This window comes from Xenopus laevis, chromosome 7L, assembly GCF_017654675.1.
Source record: "Xenopus laevis strain J_2021 chromosome 7L, Xenopus_laevis_v10.1, whole genome shotgun sequence".
NCBI classification, from domain to species: domain Eukaryota; kingdom Metazoa; phylum Chordata; class Amphibia; order Anura; family Pipidae; genus Xenopus; species Xenopus laevis.
In genome coordinates this window covers 136,289,220-136,310,380 of record NC_054383.1, presented here as the reverse complement: position 1 = coordinate 136,310,380, position 21,161 = coordinate 136,289,220, and the positions used below count along the sequence as shown (strand labels likewise).

General features: G+C 41.3%; 1 protein-coding gene across 17 annotated transcripts in view; it reads right to left on the bottom strand.

Annotated features, from left to right (window-relative positions):
- The window catches only part of LOC108695960 (E3 ubiquitin-protein ligase UBR4), a 112,615-nt gene extending 94,699 nt beyond the window's left edge, over positions 1 to 17,916 (bottom strand). For 9 of the 17 annotated variants that reach the window (XM_041569848.1, XM_041569853.1, XM_041569855.1 and 6 more), the window contains exons 1-23: positions 17,723 to 17,916; positions 13,896 to 13,993; positions 12,925 to 13,028; positions 10,928 to 11,057; positions 10,687 to 10,826; positions 9,908 to 10,007; positions 9,650 to 9,791; positions 9,436 to 9,560; positions 9,190 to 9,314; positions 9,047 to 9,106; positions 8,335 to 8,522; positions 8,023 to 8,122; positions 7,767 to 7,907; positions 5,263 to 5,380; positions 4,534 to 4,593; positions 3,631 to 3,818; positions 3,070 to 3,229; positions 2,479 to 2,564; positions 2,084 to 2,253; positions 1,199 to 1,481; positions 832 to 958; positions 577 to 656; positions 352 to 480 (exon numbers count right to left, since the gene is read on the bottom strand). In XM_041569848.1, coding sequence (XP_041425782.1) covers positions 352 to 480; positions 577 to 656; positions 832 to 958; positions 1,199 to 1,481; positions 2,084 to 2,253; positions 2,479 to 2,564; positions 3,070 to 3,229; positions 3,631 to 3,818; positions 4,534 to 4,593; positions 5,263 to 5,380; positions 7,767 to 7,907; positions 8,023 to 8,122; positions 8,335 to 8,522; positions 9,047 to 9,106; positions 9,190 to 9,314; positions 9,436 to 9,560; positions 9,650 to 9,791; positions 9,908 to 10,007; positions 10,687 to 10,826; positions 10,928 to 11,057; positions 12,925 to 13,028; positions 13,896 to 13,993; positions 17,723 to 17,847 — 2,979 coding nt within the window. In that variant the 5' untranslated portion in view covers positions 17,848 to 17,916. The remainder of the gene's footprint in view (positions 1 to 351; positions 481 to 576; positions 657 to 831; positions 959 to 1,198; positions 1,482 to 2,083; positions 2,254 to 2,478; positions 2,565 to 3,069; positions 3,230 to 3,630; positions 3,819 to 4,533; positions 4,594 to 5,262; positions 5,381 to 7,766; positions 7,908 to 8,022; positions 8,123 to 8,334; positions 8,523 to 9,046; positions 9,107 to 9,189; positions 9,315 to 9,435; positions 9,561 to 9,649; positions 9,792 to 9,907; positions 10,008 to 10,686; positions 10,827 to 10,927; positions 11,058 to 12,924; positions 13,029 to 13,895; positions 13,994 to 17,722) is intronic. The other 8 variants (XM_041569856.1, XM_041569859.1, XM_041569860.1 and 5 more) reach the window with 5 other exon arrangements.
- Between the last annotated feature and the right edge of the window lie 3,245 nt (positions 17,917 to 21,161).

Here is a 21,161-nt window from a genome sequence, read left to right as displayed (position 1 = left end):
ACATTACATTTCTTACCCCCATGTTTGTCTATGAGGGGGGCTGCCATATTTGTGCAGCAGGAGTCTGTTAGCATTAGAAACTCTAACTGACAGACTGAGATGGGACAGTCAGGTTGGCAAAACAGTCAGGTTTAGGAACTTCATGTAATAATTACTTACAAAAGCAGAACTATCAGCAAAAAAACGATCAACGTGACCTACATGTAACTTTTAATGTAGATTAATATTTTAAAAAAAGTGTCAGTATCACTTCAAGGAAAGAAACGACATGCAGCTGTCTGCTCGCATGCTTCTTCTTTCTAAAAACACCCCCGTCCCCCAAAAAAAGGGCGCACAACACATAGCCCATACCAGGGGTGTAATGTTTTTGTTTTCATTGCGTCGCACTGTATCAAATTGAGATCCGGCAGCAAGCAAGCGAATTAGGGATGAGTACAGATTGTCGTACTTCATGACTCGGGAGAACAATACTTCACACACCTAGGAGGGGGGAGAGAAATAACAGGAGAGTCAGCTGGCTGTCACAGAACATGAATCTATGTATAGAGATATATGTGTATGGCAGTGTTCCCTTACTGTGCTGTCCAGTCGATGGAGGTCATCCTCTGAAGCTTCCTGAGACAGAATGCAATAGAAGCGAGGTTGTGGGGCAGCATCTAGAGAGCAAACTGATATGATTAGAATACCGACAAGGACTTCTGCTTGGCTTACTCACCCACTAGGGTCTGCTGATATGAGGGGATTATCAGCCCGCAGGGCAATTCACACAAAACAACCTACAACATTATCATAATTAGTTTATACCACTTTCCACAAATACTATAGTCCCACCTGCTGAACAATGTTTGGCCCAGTTTTCTTCAACTTCTTTAAAACTGTGGTATAAAGGAGAGGTGCGAGCAGTGCTGTCTTGAGATGTTCTGGACCCGAATGGTGGAGTCAGAAGGTTATGTTGCACCTAGAAAGAAACAGGAGGGATTTCTTTGTTACAGTTTCACTCTGCAGTGCACTTGGAACTATTTATGTGCAACACAGAATGCTGCTGGGTACCCTTTATACCAGGGTATTCCAGAATTAGATATACAATATAACATAAGAAATGCCCCAGTCAAATAAACTGTACATGCATCTGTTATACAGTGATTTAGAGCAGCACAAGACTAATAAGTGAATATATCAATATCAGGTTTCTGCTGACCTGTTCAAACAGATAGAGAGGGGGCTTAGAGTACTGGTGCAGCAGGTAATCAAACACAAGCAGCAGTCGGCCGAGCAGCAGAGGTACAGTACAGAGCTGGGAGTCCAGGCTATCTGACAGCTCCTGCAGAGTCTGGACACACAGTAAGAGCACAGAGCCACGTCCTCTCTCTGACAAGTTATGGAAGATCATTAGAAGCAGCTGAAGATGATCCACATTCACATCTTCTGTGTCACCAGGAACTACTCCCTGCATTGCATTCTGTTTCAGAGTCCCAACAAACCTGGAAGACAGCAGTTATCAATGAGGACAATCTATGCCAGTCTGTTAAAGGTTCTGTACCATTCCTTAAAATTCCTTAATCCTTTTTTGTTTACAAGTTTATTAAGTATACCAGTATAACATCAGTAGTTCACAGGTAGGTATTGCAAGAATAGTACAGGTAAATGCAGTACATTCAATATCGGCAGATGTAACATACAAATCACAAGCATCAGACATTCTAAAACCTTGCCATGTCTACCTTGTATATTGGGTGAGTTATTAAGTAGTATAGGGGTTTGTATATGTGCCTGAGTATCTTACCCACTTACCGCATGAGCTTATACTTGTTCCTTGATATAACGGGGTGAGGGGGGGGAGCCTGGTGGCATTTTGGGTATTCCTCCGAGTATTGTGATGAGATTTTGTGTAATCTGGATAGAGTGAGATAGGTCCTCTGTAGAACTTTGAATTAGAGTAATTTGTCTCTAGCTCCAACCAGATACTCATGATGTGAGTCCAGAATATCCAGCCAGATATCCTCGTTTATACGAGGAATGTCCTGCGACCATTGTCGAAGGGGAGTAAGCTATGAGACTGAATAGGAATATCATGTATTCTTACCTCTCCCAAACTCGTAGACATTCAGGCACGTCTGGCTCTCCCTGAGCACTTGCCTTGTGCTGCCAGAGCAGGAGCAGTCGTGACAGCACAGAGAGGCTCTGGGCATGAATATAAAGGGGCCACGGACCCTCGCTTAAAGGAGCAACCCCCAGTTGTTGTAGGAGAGCATTCTGCCAGGAGAAGACAAAAGGCTGTCAGCAAACCACACAGACAGAGACACAAACAACAGCAGACAAAAACAGGGAAGTACTATCAAACCAAGAATCCTAATAAACAAATCCTGGGTGTGTTATTTAGATCAGGCCTTGCTAAATGAATAGTAAGAAGTCCTAATATTTCTGATGGCAGTCATTCCCAGGAAATAAAAGGGGTCAGTGATAATGATAGAGCCAAACCTGTAGTGTAGGAGACTGTAGATCTGAAGTCACAAGGCAGTGGTTAAACTGGTAGAGAGCAACTGCAAAATCTTCATCCGAGGAGCCTAGGAAACAGATTTATGGTAGAAAAAGGTTAGCTGATGGCATCATCGGGTACAGTTTCCTTATTAGGATTACTGTACTGCTCAGCTAGAGATAGCTTCACCATTCTCATCTTTTATATCCCACTAGGCCACTCACTGTCCTTACTCGTCATATTCTAACTACCGTATATACTCGAGTATAAGCCGTCCCGAGTATAAGCCGAGGTACCTAATTTTACCTCCAAAAACTGGGAAAGCTTATTGGCTGGAGTATAAGCCTAGGGTGAGAAATGCAGCAGCTTCTGGTAAGTTTCAATCAAAAAATTGAGGGTGTCGGCGTCTCGTTTTTGGATGCCGGCGACCATTCTTGGACGCCGGCGAATATTCTTGGGCGCTGGCGACCGTTTTTGCGCTTGACCCGAGTATAAGCCGAGGTAGAGCTTTTCAGCATATTTTGGGGGCTGAAAAACTCGGCTTATACTCGAGTATATACGGTACCCCCAATTCTTATGTCATTCCTCCTTACCTTTCAGCCCATCTTTATCCATGTCCTTGATGATGCTAGCCAGAGTGGCCATGTGCTGCTCGGTCAGAGAAACGCTCAGATAGTTGCGGATGAAGTTGCTGCGACAATTTAGCATGCAGCCCGTGATAAAGTTCAAAGTGCTGGAAGCCACGCTAAGGAACTGAGTTGGGCGAGAGGAGAGAAGTCTTTTATAATCTCATCAAGCATTTGATCTTCTCATGCTATATTTCACCATCAGTACTGAGATAGAAGAATGACCGAAAGTAAACAAACAAAAAAAAAATCTGTGGTTTAAGGGCAAATACATCAATTCTGTGCATTGACTTTACTGCAAATTAAAATGTGAAATCCTGATAGAATTCAGTGTATGTGGTGGCACACGCAGAACAAGGAGGGCATGAAAATCCTCTCCCTTTCTAATAATGTACTGTAGTCTTGCACCATGTTCTGAATATCCCAGTGCAATATGAATATGTATTATTACCCAATTAACAGCACATAGAATTAGTTTTAGTTTCTCTTCAAGCCACCATTAAACCACAGAGTGGCTATTGTCCTTACCAGTTCTGGATCCTTGCGGCTGGCCAAAATATTGCCATTTTCCCCATTATTTTGCTTGCTGGGGCTCTTTGCCCTTGGGGAGCTCTCTAGAGGGGGTGGGGGAGGAGGTGGAGGAGGAACAGTTTTTTCTTTGCTTGGGGAGATTGTCTCTTCAAACCACTGCCCCAGGATTGGCTCGCTGTCATCATCTGAACGGAAAGAGGATAAACAATATGGATGGTGAAAGTTTAAAGGGTAACTATTGTGAAAATGAAAATGTAATATAAGCTTCAGCATACAGAAACTTTGTAAATATAATCATCGTAATGAAATAATTAAGTTTATCTTTACTATCCCTCTCTCAGCATCTGCTTGATATTTATTGACAGTTTGATCCAATATATTTTATGGGGGGGGGGGGCTTCTTTTCCTAGCAGATTAATTAGAGCTAATTCCAGTACAAACAAAATAACTGCCTTTTGCATAAATGTGGAAGCCAAAGTCAATGCTCTGGTGGACATCATACACGGATACTGTACTTGTGAGCTGGACTGTATCAACCTGGCGTCCAAGATCTACATGCAGATGCTGCTGTGCCCAGTAAGTGTTTGCTTTATGTGTTATACCAGCCCCTAGATTTATTACTACCCTGTAATATACTCCTCTAATATTCTAATATACTCCTCTAATATACTAATATACTTCTCTAATATACTCCTCTAATATACTAATGTACTCCTGGTCCAAGGCTGTCCAGACAGGGCCTCTCGATTGGCCGTCATTGGATAAAAACCACACAGAAACATTCGGGAGCATTTTACTAATCTGTATAATGATCATTTGACCCCGCTGTGAGTTTCTCCTGCAAGCAAGCTCTTATTCAGGTGCTAAGACCTCGCAATAAGCAGCGCCATGTGACCCTACCATCTTCTCCGTGCAGTAACGCGCCCATGGGTATAGCTCTTCTCCTTCTGCACACATTGCCTGATGAAAAGGGAACTAACATTAACATTTAATATAAGCTTTATTATACTGAAATGAAAAACATTATAGATACAACCAAGTTTATCTTCACTATTCCTCTCTCAGCATCTGTTTCTCTTCATTCTCTCTTCATGCAGCAGTTGGGTGTCAGATATTCACTGACAGTTAGATCCAATATATCTTATAGGGGGGCTCCTTTCCTAGCAGATGTACTAGAGCTCTCTCAAATACCTGATTCCAGTACAAACAGAATCTAACAAAATATTTGCCTTTTGCACAAATCCTGCATGTAGAGAGACATGATGTCTGGTGATTTTAATAGAGTGAGCTCTAATACATCTTCTTGGCAAAAGGAGCCCCCCCTATAAGATATATTGGATCTAATTGTCAATTAATATCTGACACCCTACTCCTGCAAGACAGAATGAAAAGAAACAGATGCTGAGAGAGGAATAGTGAAGATAAACTTGACTATTCCAGAAACGATAAAGAATATTTAATTGATTGTATTTACAAAGTTTCTTATTCCAGTATGGTGAAGCTTATATTACATTTTAATTTTCAGGATAGTTTCCTAATGCAGACAGTATAAAACTTTGTCTAGTTTAAGAGCGGAAAACAGCAGATTAAGAATGTCTATCGGCATACATTAATGGATCATTGCTTTACCCTGACTGCTGTCCTCTTCTGTACTGCTGAAGTCATCCTCATAGTAAGTATTTGAGTCTGTAGAGGCGCTGGCATCGCTGCTCATAGAGCCCTTTCTTTGGCGCTGCAGGACACAAGCCTATGAGACCAAACAGTAAAAGTCAAAAGCTGATGAGCAATGGCAGAATGTGTTGGAAGTGCAAGGATAACCACACATACTTCAGTGTATACAATAGAGGAGTCCGAGTTCCCAGGCTCACTTTATAGCTGCACTAATGGCTCAGCTCAATCTAGTCAGTGGCTGACTCAGGATATGAATCATAAAGCTTTAATAAAAGTTAATGTAAACAAGGCTCCAGGGCCTGATGGCATACACCCCCGGGTTCTAAGAGAGCTTAGTTCAGTTTTAGACTGGCCCCTATTTCTGATTTTCTCAGACTCGCTTTCTTCTGGTATGGTGCCTATAGATTGGAGAAAAGCTGATGTTATTCCAATATTTAAAAAGGGATTACGATCTCAGCCTGGCAATTATAGACCAGTAAGTCTGACATCTGTGGTGGGAAAATTATTTGAAGGCTTGTTAAGGGATCACATACAAAATGTTGTCCTAGTGTGGAGGCAATGTGGAGAAGTTGGCACATATATGCATATGTGGTGGCACTGTGCGTCAGTTAAGCTTTTCTGGTTTAAAGTCTTTGCCCTACTGAAGGACAGATTGGACTATACCCTGCCATGCCTGCCCCAGATAGAGCTGCTTCAAATATATCCTAAAAACTATCCTAGCCTTAACAGGAAACTGTTATTCCACATCTTCAATACAGCGGCTACTTTAATAGCGAAATCCTGAAAACAGAAGGAGACGCCTACTATACAGCACTTACTACAACAACTGGAATTTAGAGAACATATGGAAAGAATGACCGCAGGAACACTAGAAACCAAACTCAAATGTGGTCAAATCTGGGACCCTTGGCATCCTCTATAAATCCCGTGACGTTGAGTCCTCTGTAACTCTTACTATTAGCGGTAACTGGAGTGATAAGTAGTGGGTTGCCTACTCTAAAACCTTACCTATTTTGCCATATATGCCATGTACTTTTTATGATTTTTTATTCTTCAATGATGCTTTTGTTTTGTTTTATTTTCCTTTATTTTCATTTTCCTTTCTTCTATTTCATACCGAGCATACTACATACTGTTTATGTTTATATGTGCTTTAACTATGTAAACTCAAGTCAAATGTATATTTTTGAACTAGTTTATTACATAATAAACATACAAGTTTAAAAAAAATTGTGTCCTAGTCAATGGCATTATGAGCAGCAATCAGCATGGCTTTATGAAGGATAGGTCATCTCAGACAAATTTGATTGCTTTTTATGATCAGGTAAGTAAGATGCTGGACAGTGGGGGGACAGCTAAGTGACAAATGAGATTCAATGTTGATAAATGTAAAGTCATGCCCCTGGGATGTAACAATATCCAAGCAACTTATATCCTTTAATGGGACTGCACTAGGCAAATCCATTATGGAAAAGGATCTTGGAGTCCTTGTAGATGATAAACTTGTCTGTAGCAAGCAATGCCAGTCAGCAGCATCAAGGCCAAATAAGGTCTTGACTTGTATTAAATGGGGAAGAGAGTCACGGGAGGAGGGGGTCCCACTGTATAGAGCACTGGTAAGGCCCCATCTAGAATATGCCGTACAGTTTTGGTCTCCATCACTCAAACAGGACATTAGTGTATTAGAGAGGGTACAGAGAAGGGCAACTAAGCTTAGCTGGTAAAAGGTATGGAAAATCTTAGATATGAGGAAAGACTGGCCAAATTGAGGATGTTCACGCTGGAGAAGAGGCGCTTAAGGGGTGATATGATAACTATGTATAAATATATAAGGGGATCATATAATAATCTCTCTAATGATTTATTTACCAGTAGGTCTTTCCAGCTGACACAAGGTCACCCATTCCGATTAGAAGAAAAGAGGTTCCAGCTAAATATTGGGAAGGGGTTTGTTACAGTGAGAGCTGTGAAGACGTGGAATTCTCTCCCTGAATCAGTTGTACAGGCTGATACATTAGATAGCTTTAAGAAGGGGATGGATGGCTCTTTAGCAAGTGAGGGAATACAGGGATATGGGAGATAGCTCATAGTACAAGCTGATCCAGGGACTGGTCCCATTGCCATTTTGGAGTCAGGAAGGAATTTTTTCCCCCTGAGGCAAATTGGAGAGGCTTCAGATGGGGTTTTTTTTGCCTTCCTCTGGATCAACTGGCAGTTAGGCAGATTAAAAAAAAAACTAAAATGTTGAACTTGATGGACGTGTGTCTTTTTTCAACCTTACTTACTATGTAAATGTTACAGTTTATCTAGCAACCCACATGGGGTATAACAGGGGTCAGTATGTATCTCTACATGGCTTACTCACATGCTGTCCATTTACTTTCGTTCTCATTGTTTGAAGTTTCCTTGGGCCTATTAAGGCTAAGCCACATGCACACAACAAGACAAATGAACTGCATCACCTTGCGGTAGGATGTAGACAGGATGGTGAATAGCAGGTTAGTCAGAGGGATGGAATCGATAAGCCTCTGGATTCTTTGAATAGATGTGCTCTGAGCTGTGATGTTTAACTCTGCCAGGGGTCCATCCGTGTCCAGTGGCTGCTGTGAAAAACATTGGCAAAGCTAAGAATAACATTTCTGTACATGTGACTGAAGCACCAGGGAAAAGGGCTGGAGTTAAAAAAAAAAAAAAAAAAAAAAAATGGTGGTCAGTCACCTTGTGCAGAGTCTCCACTTGCAGGTCCTGGAACAGTGATGTGAGCAGTTTGATTGCGTGGTTTGCTAGAACTACTGACAGGACCCCAAACCCCTGGTGTCTATAGGGAAAAATAATCACAATACATTTTATAATGCAGTACTTATACATTGACCTATCATCAGGGTATCTGATTAAATATACACTGTATTGTAACGGCTTAATGCAAACAATATGTCAGCTTCCTCGTTCGTGTGTGTGTGTGGGTGTGTGTAAGCAAATATCCTCCAGTAAGGTAAATGGATGAAAGCAGCCGATTAAGATGAAGCGTACCCTTTCACGGGTGCCAGTTTTGGGGAGCCCACTCCCTCTTTGGCCCGAGCAATGTCCCGAACTCTAAGTGCTGCCAGGGGATCCTTTTCCTTTCCTTTATCAGCAAGAGCTGTGGGACTCAGGTTCAGAATCAGGTAGAGGCTGTTCACAAGGCACCAGGCCCCCAAGAGCTGGAAGTTCTGGTAGTGCTGCAGGAGACAATGGGTGAAAGAGAAATTTGACTTGGATTAGGATTTAACCCAGAACTGAATCCGCTAGTTACCACAATACAGCAATATAAGCAGGCTAACTATACAGGCTGCTATAGACCAATACAGACAAAAGACTGGTTTAGTAAACTATAGGTTGCTCCAGATTATACATTTTTGTTTTAAATTATATGGAGAGGAATATTGTACATGAGCAATTAATACTTAACCTAGCCCATAGTTGCTCAGCTCAACACTCTAAATAAGCAGCTTCTTTAGAAATAGTGGACTGATACAGCAAGGGAAGGGCAGTAGTTTTCATTCAGTAATCCTGCCTCCTAGTGGTGCAAGTTATACCCCAAGTTTCCCCAAGATGAAGCGGCAAATATTCCAGTACGAACAATCGTATCCTTTATTTCTAGTAGATAGCAATAGATATCATACCATTGTAATAAATAAAACTTGCAGAGCAGGAGTGGTAACAAAACAGTTGTGCCTCGAAGACTAATCTTAGTAATTCTTACCTCTCCTCCGGCTCTGCGGGAACTGTTAATGGCCTGTCCAATCATCTCATAGATTTCAAGCTGCAATGCAAGTTTAGAAAGGATCAGGTAAGAAAGAGAAGCATTCAGTCTGTACAAGCCATGGGCTGTCATATTATACTTACACATTTCTGCACAATGGTCGCAGCATCATTCTCATAGTCTTCCTCTTTGCAGCTGGTGGATCCTGTTCGGACTTGTTGTGTACTTCCAACATGGAGGATTGCCATACATGTTGCTACACTCACACCTTTACAGAAAAATAATTATATATAATTTATATATATATATATATATATATATAAATTATTATGTTACAGATTAAATACGCAGGATGTAAAAACAAAGATTGAAGCAGCATGTCAGTCTACCTGCATATAAACAGCTGAGGGCCAACAATGTGACATCCTTCAGTCGTTGGGGAGTGAGTGGTTCCATTACAGGCAAGGAGAGTGTATCAAGGGCCATAGTCACATCAATCACAAGAGAGTGGAACCTGCAATGTGGAAAGTGGTAAAGTGAGATATTATAGTAAAATATAGATTTTCATATACGCATTTTTCAATCGGCCTGGCTCACACTCACCCATTGCGCACCGCAGTGGCGTCTCCCACAGTAGCAGGCATGATGAAGAAGGAATTCGCTGAAACGGCGTCCTGAAACCTGTTTATGTACCTCAGGAAGTAGGGGAGGTTCAAGCAAACACGCAGCAGCTTCTCTGACCCCCCTGCCAAGTGGGAAAAATGACATTTATAAGACATTGTATTTACGAGGGTAATTTTAATAACAATCAACGTTTATGTAAACATTAATCAGTAAGATACTGAAGAAATCCGGCCTTACCTAATTCTTGGAGACTGGCCACATTCTGGGAAATGAAGACGCTCTTGGTTTTGGCATTAGACACCGGATCGGCTGTAGAATCTTCACTCTCATTTTCCACCTGAGGAAAAGGTTTGTCAGTTAAAGGAGAACTAAACCCTAAAAAATTAATGTGGTTAAAAATGCCATAATTTATATAGTGAACTTATTGCACGAGGCTTAAGTTTCAGCTTGTCAATAGCAGCAATGATCCAGGACTTCAAACTTGTCACAGGGGGTCACCATCTTGGAAAGTGTCTGTGACACTCACATGCTCAGTGGGCTCTGATTGGCTGTTGAGAAGCTAAGCTTAGGGCTCGTCACTAATTATCCAGCAGAAAATGAGCTTCCCTGGCTGTAACATAAGATGATGCTACAGGTTTGCTGATCATTCAATTCTGATGCTAATTGCACTGGTTTCTGTGCTGTCATGTAGTAATTATGTGTATTAATTACTAATCAGCCTTATATTGTGACAGTCTATGTGTACTGTATATTTTGAGTGGCTCCCTAAGCTCAGTAAGTGACAGCAGCACAGAGCATGTGCAGTGAATCAGCAGAAAAAAAGATGGGGAGCTACTGGGGCATCTTTGGAGACACAGAGCTTTACTGCTAATGGGCTGTGGTTGCCTTGGGCTGGTACAGAAGCACAAAACATCATGTACAACATTTCTAGCTATTACTTCAGTTAAGCTTTAGTTCTCCTTTACAACAGCCACTGCACTAGGTTAGGGGGAGGAAACAAGGTGAATGAGCCTAACCTGTGTGTGTGATGCATGAGGTGGAGACCCTGCCCCTCTAGGGTTAAACACAGAAGTCAGCTGGTTTAGGAAGTTCATCTGGACCTCTTTTTGGCGCAGCTCTGGGCTCGGCAGAACTGCAATTTCTTTCTGATCTTCCACTAAACGAATGAAGAAAAGAAAAAATATATATGTATATAATAAATGTAATGTTATGGGAAAATCAGCTACAAAACAAAACTCCCGGAAGGTTTACACTTACCATCAGAGAGAGTCTGCACAGTCTGAGGGAGTTTGGAGGATTTCATCATTGCTGTAAAGGTGATGATCTCGGTTCGGTCCAGGCGGCTGGTACCACTGCATAATCCCTTAATGAGTAGGATCAGGTGTTTCTACAGAAAGGAGAATATGTGTAAATGTAAAGTCTAATATCTGCTGGGCAGGCACACAATATAAGGCAATCTTCCACCAGGCAGATAAAAGCAAATGAAGACTTAATGTCATAGAAATGCAGCCTTGCGCGTTTCCTGTTACATACACTAAGGGTCAGATTCGGGGAGATTAGTCGCCCGATGACAAATCTCCTCTTCTTCGGGCGACTTAACTTCCCAAACTGCCTCTGCAGGCTAAATTGTAAATCCCCAGCGGGATGGCACTCGAAGCAATTCGTTTTCTGAAGTCGCCAAAAGTTTCCTCATCAGGCAACTTCGGAAAACAAATCAATACGAGTGCCAGGCAGATTCGGCGAGATTAGTCGCCCGGCGACAAATCTCCTCTTCTTCGGGGCGACTAATCTCCCCGAAGAAGAGGAGATTTGTCTCTGGGCGACTAATCTCCCCGAATCTGCCTGTGTACCCTGACCCTTAAAGGCGTTGTTCACCTTCCAACAGTTTTTTCAATTCAGTTGGTTTGAGACAGTTCACCAGAAACAAAGACTTTTTCCAATTACTGTCTATTTTCTACATATGACCTTCTTCTAATATAAGTGTAAATTTAATTTTTTACTATCTAAAGCAGCTCTGGGAGTGGGGGGTCGCCGACCCTGTAAACTGTTCTAAATTGAACATTTAGTTGATATATTTGTTAATATTATCCCTGCTGAGCAGAATCCCTGAGTTAGAATTGATACAATAGTTACTAATACTCCAGAGATGCTGCTGAGAAATGGATCAACTAAATGTTGTAAATTGTAACAGAATCTGCACCTGAATTACTGAGCTGTCAGACTCCAACACCAGAGACACAAACAAAAATGAAAAGCAATTGAAAAACGTGTCTATTTCTGGAGAACAATCTGAAAACAACTCAACTGAAAAAGTGTTTGGAAGATTAACAACCCCTTTAAAGGGGTGGTTCACCTTTAAGTTAACATTTAGTATGTTATAGAATGGCTAATTCGAAGCAGCATTTCAATTGGTTATATATAATATTTTTTTTTATAGTTTTGGGATTATTTGCCTTCTTCTGCTGACTCTTTCCAGCTTCCAAATAGGGGTCACTGAACCCATCTAAAAAACAAATGCTCTGTAAGGCTACACATTTATTGTTACTTTTTAGTACTTCATATTCATATTTCAGTCTCTTATTCAAATCAGTGCATGGTTGCTAGGGGAATTTGGACCATAGCAACCAGATGGCTGAAATTACAAACTGGAGAGCTGCTGAATAAAAAGCTAAATAAGTCAAAAACCACAAATAATGAAAAATGACAACCTATTGCAAATTGTCTCAGAATATCCCTCTCTACATCATAATAAGATTTAACTTAAAGGTGAACAACCCCTTTAAAGGGCAGATTTATCAAAATGTGAGATTAGAACTCACCGCAGAGAAACTCACTCGCTTTCTATTCATTTCTATGGTTTTTTTTTAGAATTGTATTTATCAATGGAGTTCACCATTTGATAAATATGCTTTTAAAAATCCCACAGGAATGAATAGAAAGTGAGTTTCTCTGTGTTGAGTTCTAATCTCACATTTTGATAAATCTGCCCCCTAGTCATAAGCTCCTGCCATGAAACTACTACTGATGGGGGGGGGGGGGGGCTGTAAAAAGCTCTAGGACCCATTCATTCTTAAACATTGGGGGGGGGGGGGCTAGAGAGAATTCAGTAATTGTTTGGTTCAAGAGCAGGTGGCCAATCACCCTGCAGAGAACCAAAGAAAATAAAACCTGCATTATCAGAAGTGCCTAAAAGATTTTGGCAATAAAAAGCCTGAAGGATATTGGGAAGGTACTGCCATACAGGTTTCTCTCACCTGAGACACAGCACAGGCCTCATCAGGACTCTCCAGTCGTAACAGGGAGAATTCAAGCAGAACTTTGCAGGCAACAGCGACAGACTGGAGCTGGTTCCTAGGAACTGCAAGGGGGAAACATGGAGAGAAACAATAGAATTAGTTAATCTGTAGTAGTAGAGACAAGAAACAAACAAGTTTGTGCTTTTATGATGCCCACTGCCCTTTTCTATCGATGCACACTGCCCCCTACTGCTTACATTTTAATTAGGGATTCACCGAATCCAGGATTCTGTTCGGGATTCGGCCTTTTTCAGCAGGATTCAGATTAGGCAAAATCCTTGTGCTTGGTCGAACCGAATCCGAAATTGCATATGTAAATTAGGGAAATCACGTGACTTTTCATCACAGAAGAAGAGTTTTTTCCACTTCTTCCTTTCCTGACCCTAATTTGCAAAATTAGGATTCGGATTGGTATTCAGCCGAATCTTTCACCAAGGATTCGGCTGAATCCCAAAAAGTGGATTTGGTGCATTTGTTATTTAAATGTCTTTATTGTTTGCACCAAGCAGAAACATGTTAGAAGACCGTATAAAACATGCCGATACAATTGTAGATGAGACCACAAAAATAATTTATAGTAGGTCTACATATTCCTCAACCATCCAGTGATCAGAAGTGTAGATTAAGCATTACAATACTCGAAAACTTTAACCGTTTACACTTCGTCCCCCATCCTGGAGCCCCACATCCTTCCACCAAAGGTTGTTTCATATGGTGAATTATCAGAGCATTAATGGGTATTCTCGTGTGCTGGAGTTCCCACTAGAGGCTTTCTCCCTGCTAGTTCCTCAGTCATGGACCAAGTAGTGAATTGGAATTTTAATAAAGAAAAGTTACCCCCGTTGTCTATTCCTTACAGATCCAAGTATTTATAATAAGTCTTTAGTTTGCAGAGCTGTGCCCAATGCTCAGGACATTCCAGTACTTACTCTGGCCGCACACTGTAGTGATGTAGTGAGTGGAAAGTGCCACAAAGGAGGAGTAGAAGGGCTCGTACTGTTTGTCATGATGCAGAATCTCTGTTGTACTGGGGGGAGAGAGACAAAAAGTGTTAAATAAATGATAAATTCCGGAGTTCTCTGACACTGGTCCCTATGAGCTGCTGCTACTACAGAGTATAAAAATAGGGGTGTGGAAGCACTCTAAAGGCTAAGTAATAGTATATTTAAGTATAAAGGAATATACAGAAATGACATCAGAACTCACCGTTTATAACTGATGACATCAGAACTCACCGTTTATAAGGATATAATTTACAAGATATTCATGGCTTTTGTGTATTATATCCTTATAAACGGTGAGTTCTGATGTCATTTCTGTCACATGACTCACTGAAACTTGTGTATTATAATAAATAAAGTACCCCCAGTTGTAAAATATGAGGATATTAGAAGTTACCTCGGAGTTCCATGACCTGTATAACTCGGCATTTGGCCTTGTGTTTTTATATGGTCATGAAACTCCTCGGTAACTTATAATATCCTTATATTTTACAAGAGGGGGCACTTTATTCACTATATAATTTACAAGATATTCATGGCTTTTGTGTATTATATCAGTATATTACAAACTGCAGCTCCCTCAGCTGCTGCTGAGTTACAACTCCCCGCGACCCCTTCCAATGTTTTCAATTTCTTTCCATCTTTTATTTCTGTTTTTCCAAAACTGACGTTTAAAGTTCCTGTCTCTGGTGTTTGAGTCTGGCAGCTCAGTAATTCAGGTGCAGATTCTGTTACAATTTGCTCCATTACTTGATACATTCCTCATTGTCAGTAACTATTGTATCAAGTCTAACAGCTGCCTGTAATGAAACTCAGGGATTCTGCTCAGCAGGGACAAAGATAAAAAAAAAAGGATCAACTCATGGATCAGTTTTGATCAGTTACAGTCGGTGACCCCACACTCCCAGAGCTGCAGTTGAAAAATGAAACATTAAACTTCAATATTAGAAAGACTTTCACAAATAGAAAATAGGAAGTAATAAAATGTAATAAAAGGCACAGCGGCAGTAACCCATAGCAACCAATAAGATGTTTGCTTTTGAACAGGTGACCTGTAAATTCTACCTTCTGATTGGTTGCTATGGGTTTCTGCCCCTGTTCAAACTTCATGCCTTTAATTACATAACCTTTATTTCTGGTAAACTATATGAAAATGACTGGATTGAAAAACATGTTGGAAGGTGAACATCCCCTTTAACAGGCCCGGATTTGTGGAAAGGCCACCTAGGCCCGGGCCTAGGGTGGCAGGATTTTAGGGGGGCGGCATGCTGCCCAACCACACCCACATTGGTTCAAAAACACTGGGAATGCGCTGGAGATATAATCTACATGAAAATTTGCATGAATAAAGGGGAGGGGACAGGGGTGACAAATTGCAGTGGGCCTAGGGGCGTCCGCTATGTAAGTCCGGCCCTGCCCTTTAAGCCTCTTAATGCCCTAGAGAAAGGGATAGTCAGGGCTGCAGGGAGTACTGTAATATAGACAGGCTGGACAGATGGGCACCAATAATATTGTATGAGACACAAGTACCACAAATACTGGGATGTCTATCCCGACCCAATCAATGTACTGTGGATATTATTTCTTCTAGAATCCAACTGGCCAATGAGGTGCTTTGGGAAATGAGGAAGTGAAGAACCCAGTGCTTAATTGGTTGGTTTCAGACAGATCACCAGAAATAAAGACTTTTTCCAATTACTTTCTATTTTCTATGCGTGACCATTTTTCTAATATTGAAGTGTAAAGTGTCATTTTTCACCTTCTAAAGCAGCTCGGGGGGAGGGTCGCTGACCCTGTAAACTGTTCTAAATGGATACACTTAGTTGATCCATTTCTTATCTTTGTCCCTGCTGAGCAGAATCCCTGAGTTTCATTACAGGCAGCTGTTAGACTTGATACAATAGTTACTAATATTCATGAGGAATGTATCAAGTAATGGAGCAAATTGTAACAGTTCAGAGTTACAGAGAATTACTGAGCTGTCAGACTCAAACACAAGAGACAGGGACATTCAACTTTACACTTAGATTTTGGAAAAACAGTAATAAATAAATAATAGAAAGTAATTGATAAAAGGTCTTTATTTCTGGGAAACAATAGGAAAAAATTGAACTGAAAAAAAAAAGTGTCTGGAAGGTGAACAACCCCTTAAAAGGTGTATTATGATGTAGAGAGGGATATTCTGAGACAATTTGTAATTGGTTTTCATTTTTTATTATTTGTGGTTTTTGACTTATTTAGCTTTTTATTCAGCAGCTCTCCAGTTTGTCATTTCAGCCATCTGGTTGCTATGGTCCAAATTCCCCTAGCAACCATGCACTGATTTGAATAAGAGACTGAAATATGAATATGAAGTACTAAAAAGTAACAATAAATGTGTAGCCTTACAGAGCATTTGTTTTTTAGATGGGTTCAGTGACCCCTATTTGGAAGCTGGAAAGAGTCAGCAGAAGAAGGCAAATAATCCCAAAACTATAAAAAAAAATATTATATATAACCAATTGAAATGCTGCTTCGAATTAGCCATTCTATAACATACTAAATGTTAACTTAAAGGTGAACCACCCCTTTAAAGGGGTTGTTAATCTTCCAAACACTTTTTCAGTTGAGTTGTTTTTAGCTTTTTATTCAGCAGCTCTCCAGTTTGTGATTTCCGCCATCTGGTTGCTAGGGTCCAAATTCCCCTAGCAACCATGCATTGATATGAATAAGAGACTGGAATATGAATAGGAGAGGCCTGAATAGAAAGATGAGGAATAAAAAGTAGCAATAAAAATACATTTGTAGCCTTACAGAGCGTTTGTTTTTTAGATGGGGTCAGTGACCCCTATTTGGAAGGTGGGAAGAGTCAGAAGAAGAAGGCAAATAATTCCAAAACTATAAAACTTTTTAACTTTAGGGTTGAGTTCTCCTTTAAGTCACATGACATAATAAATATAACGAAATTCGTCCTAATCCTGAAGCAGACTTTAGATTCCCGGACTAAGCATTTTTAATCTCCGCTAAAGTAAAGAGCTGACAATCTACTGCTTGCAAATCAGAAATCAGAGACTGTGGGGCTCATTTATAAACAGTGGTTAAATTTGCATCTGGGCAGTAACCCATAGCAACCAATCAGTTATAAGCTTTTTCAGCCAGCTACAAGTTGAGCACTGAAAGCAAGTCTTCTGATTGGTTCCCATGGGTTACTGCCCAGGAGCAAATGTGCCCAGTGTTTATAAATGAGCCCCTGTGAGATCGCAGCTGCTGCAGAACCCCATAAAGTAACGGGCACTTCCTGCTCCTGCCGACTCACTGTTTGCAGAGGAGCAGGTAGTAACAGTAAAAGTGCCAGAGCCAGAGAGAAGCCTCATTATAATGAACTGCTGATCAGTAGCACAGGCACAATACACTCATGTCTCCATATAACTCCTCTGTACTGTCTCTTTAAATACATGTCTGCCAGATTGACTTGCCAAGAGGTTCTGAGGCAGCTGCAGCCCTTCCAGATCCACAGCAACACAAGGAGGTGCAGCCCATCTGCCAGCCAGGAACACAATCACCTGACAGGCCTCTAGTGTAAGTGTGAACTACAACTCCCAGAAGGCACTGGCAGCGACCAGGAAGTGGCTATTGAAGGGGAGATTCCATATATAGACAATAAGGCCCCTATATCAGTGAGTGAGTGGGAGACTGAAGGGATGAGACTCCTGTCAGGGCCGCAGTGACACAGCTCTCCTGTACCCGCCCTCCCCCAGCCCCGCCGCGGCACCCACCTCTCTATCACCGAGGCCACCAGCTGAGGCAGCTCCTTCATATCAAACGCCGAGTATGAGGCTGAGAGCAGCGGCCGCACCGCAACTTCCCAAGCGGGCCCCGAAGAGCCTACGCTGGACGCCATCTTTCTCTAACTGAGCCGCTTCCGGAAACTAGCGCAGTCTTTACCGGATATTGGTGCAGCTAAAGGTCACTCATCCGGCGCCGCCATGTTTGTAGAGGCAGAGCCTGAGAAAGTCATCACTGGTCTATAACAATAATAATAATAATAGTAATTCTTTGTTCAGTGCTAGAAATGGACCCTGGGAAGTTAGCCTGGCTACAGGTTTCTGGGTGCTGCACAAAGAGACTCTACATTTAGTACTTTATGTTATAAAATGGCTCATTCTAAGCAACTTTTCAATTGGTCTTCATTATTTGTCTTTTTTCCAGCTTTCAAATGGGGGTCACTGACCCCATCTAAAAACAAATGCTCTGTAAGGCTACAAATGTAATGTTATTGCTACTTTTTATTCCTCCTCTTTCTATTCAGGCCTCTCCTATTCATATTCCAGTCTCTTATTCAAATCAGTGCACGGTTGCTAGGGGAATTTGGACCCTAGCAACCAGATGGCTGAAATTACAAACTGGAGAGCTGCTGAATAAAAAGATAAATAACTAAAATAATAAAAAATGAAAACCAATTACAAATTGTCTCAGAATATCCCTCTCTACATCATATTAACAGTTAATTTACAGGTGAAAAACCCCTTTAAAACTAGTTTGATACCTGAGATCAGTGTGTAGGGGACAGACAAGATCATTTTGTTGAGTTGATTTCTTTCCTTCTGGACTTTATAAAGTAAGTAATTCAATTCCACCCTTGCTCCTTAAAGTGATACTGACACTAAACATTTTTTTTCAAAATATTAATCTACATTAAGGGGCAAATTTATCAAGGGTTGAAGTGAAAATTCGAATGAAAAAATGCAAATTTTTAAGCTATTTTTTGTGTACTCCGACTAGGGAATAGTCCAATATCGAAATTTATCATGTACTGTCTCTTTAAAACTTCGACCATTCGCCATCTAAAACCTGCCGAATTGCTGTTTTAGCCTACGGGGAACATCCTAGAACCCATGTGGAGTCATTTGGTGGACTTTGAAAAATGTAAGTTTTTTGGGGCAAATACTTTGTTTCGAATTCGATCGAATGCGCTAAAACTTCTATTCGAACGATTTGAATACAGCCTTTTCACCCCCCGAAGTTAAAAACTTCTATTTTTTTTAATAAATTTCGATTGGTCCTTTTATATTCAAATTTCGAAGTTATGGGAGTTCAAAAAAAACTCCCATTACTTGAAATTCGACCCTTGATAAATCTGCCCCTCAAATTTACCTATGATTCATGGTAATCGTTTTTCGCTCATAGTTCTGCTTTTGTAAGTAATTGTCACTTGAAGTTCCTAAACCTGACAGTTTTGTCAACCTGACTGTCACATCTTAATCTGTCAGTTAGAGTTTCTAATGCTACCGGACTCCTGCTGCACAAATATGGCAGCCCCCCCTCATAGAGGAACAGGGGGGTAAGAAAGGTCATGTAAAAGAATCAGGCAAATACTTTTATGGCAAAATTATAAATAGCATTCAAAGATAATGTTATGATGGATATAAAAAAAAGGTTATTTTCTGGAGTCAGTATCTCTTTAAAGGAGAACCAAACCCTTAATAAAAACCCCTACCCTACATAGAGCCCCACCGCTTCCCCCAGCCTAGGTATAAACTTCGGTAATTGCCGCTAAATCTTTACCTCTCTTTGCAGATTCAGCGCAGCGAACCTCACGGGCACCATTTTCCGGCTCTTCTGTAATCTTCGGGTCTTCTTCCAGTGCTTCGTAATTTCTGTAACTTTCTGCGCATGCGCAGTTATCAAAAACCCGAAGACTGCTCCAACTGTGCATGCGCCAATACAGTGCTTACTAGGGATGTGCGGGCCGACCCAATACCCGCAGGTCGGCAGGTTCGGGTCGACCTTGCATGCTTCACCACCGTCAAATGCTGGTTTCCGGGTTTGTCTTTTATAGACGCTGCGACTGCTCGCCCCGCCCCTTTTGTGACATCGTCGTCGGGGCAGAGCGGATCTATAAAAGGAACCCGGAAGTGCGGATCGGGGAAATTCCGACCTGCACATCACTAGTGCTTACTGCACAAAGAAGACCCACAGATTACCGAAGAGCCGGAAGATGGCAGCCGTGAGCTCCGCTGCGCCGAAACTGTAAGTAAAGACTTGGGGGCAATTACCAGAGTTTACACCTAGGCTGGGGGGTCTATGTAGGGTAGGGGTTAATAAGGGGTTGGTTCTCCTTTATGGCCACTAAACAATTCCATATCCTCAAACAAGGGATATTTGGGTGCTTTTTAAATAGCAGGGGTTAACAATAATTCTGGGGATAAGGCTGTTATTTAGGGTCACTGGGGTGCAAAATAGGGCGACTCCTGAAAAGTTGATATCAGTTGACTTGTCCACATGTTACAATCCGGTTTACATAGACCCAGACATGTGGCATACTTACTTTATTTATCAAAATCCGAATTTTTTCTGATTATTTTATTTAAAAAAGTCAGACCAAACTAGAATCCACGGTTTGACCTTATTTATTATTAAAAAAAAAGCACAATTTAATTGATTCAGGATAAAAACTCGATAAAATCAAGCAAAAATCTGCATTGTACAATTTTTGTTGGCTGTCAGATCCCAAATACACTGAGCAAGACTTGGCAATTCTTGTCAGTTTAGAGAAAAGCACATCACTATCAGGGAGTATTTGCTCAGCTAAATCACATACTTCTTTCCCCCAGGAGTTCACTTTCAGGTGTTGTCCATGGGCCTTCAAAGCTCCTTGCACTCTGGAATCTTTAGTTACCCTTGTATGGCTGACTGATGAAAGCATCTGCACTTCTCCAGTTAACCAGTACAGTTTACTGACAAGTCATGGTTGGATAATAAAGGAAAATCAAACCTTCAACCATCCATTAACCACCCATGTCAAATGAAAGTCACAGGACAGTAGGTCTTCACTCAGCAGTAAAATCCCTAATACAATCTCAGGTAGTTACTACTCATTGGGCAATGACAGTTCTCGGGCTGATCACATCCTCACTGGAAGCAGTTCAATAGACACGTTGGCTGTATGATCCCCAGTTTTCATTCAGCTACTTCTGAAATAGGGTCCAGCTGAATAAAGATCTGAGTTGGTGATTGGATAGTTACAATATAGCCCACATCAAATTATTTTACCGGCTGGTGGCCGGTTACTGTTCAGCGCTGTGGACTGGGCCAGGAACATCCCTTTCTTCCCTGACCTGCACATAACCGACCAGGTGGCTCTGTTGCGATGAACCCGGAGTGAGCTGCGCAGTGCTCCATGCCCCTTCATGTGGCCCCTCTCCTGGCCGCTTC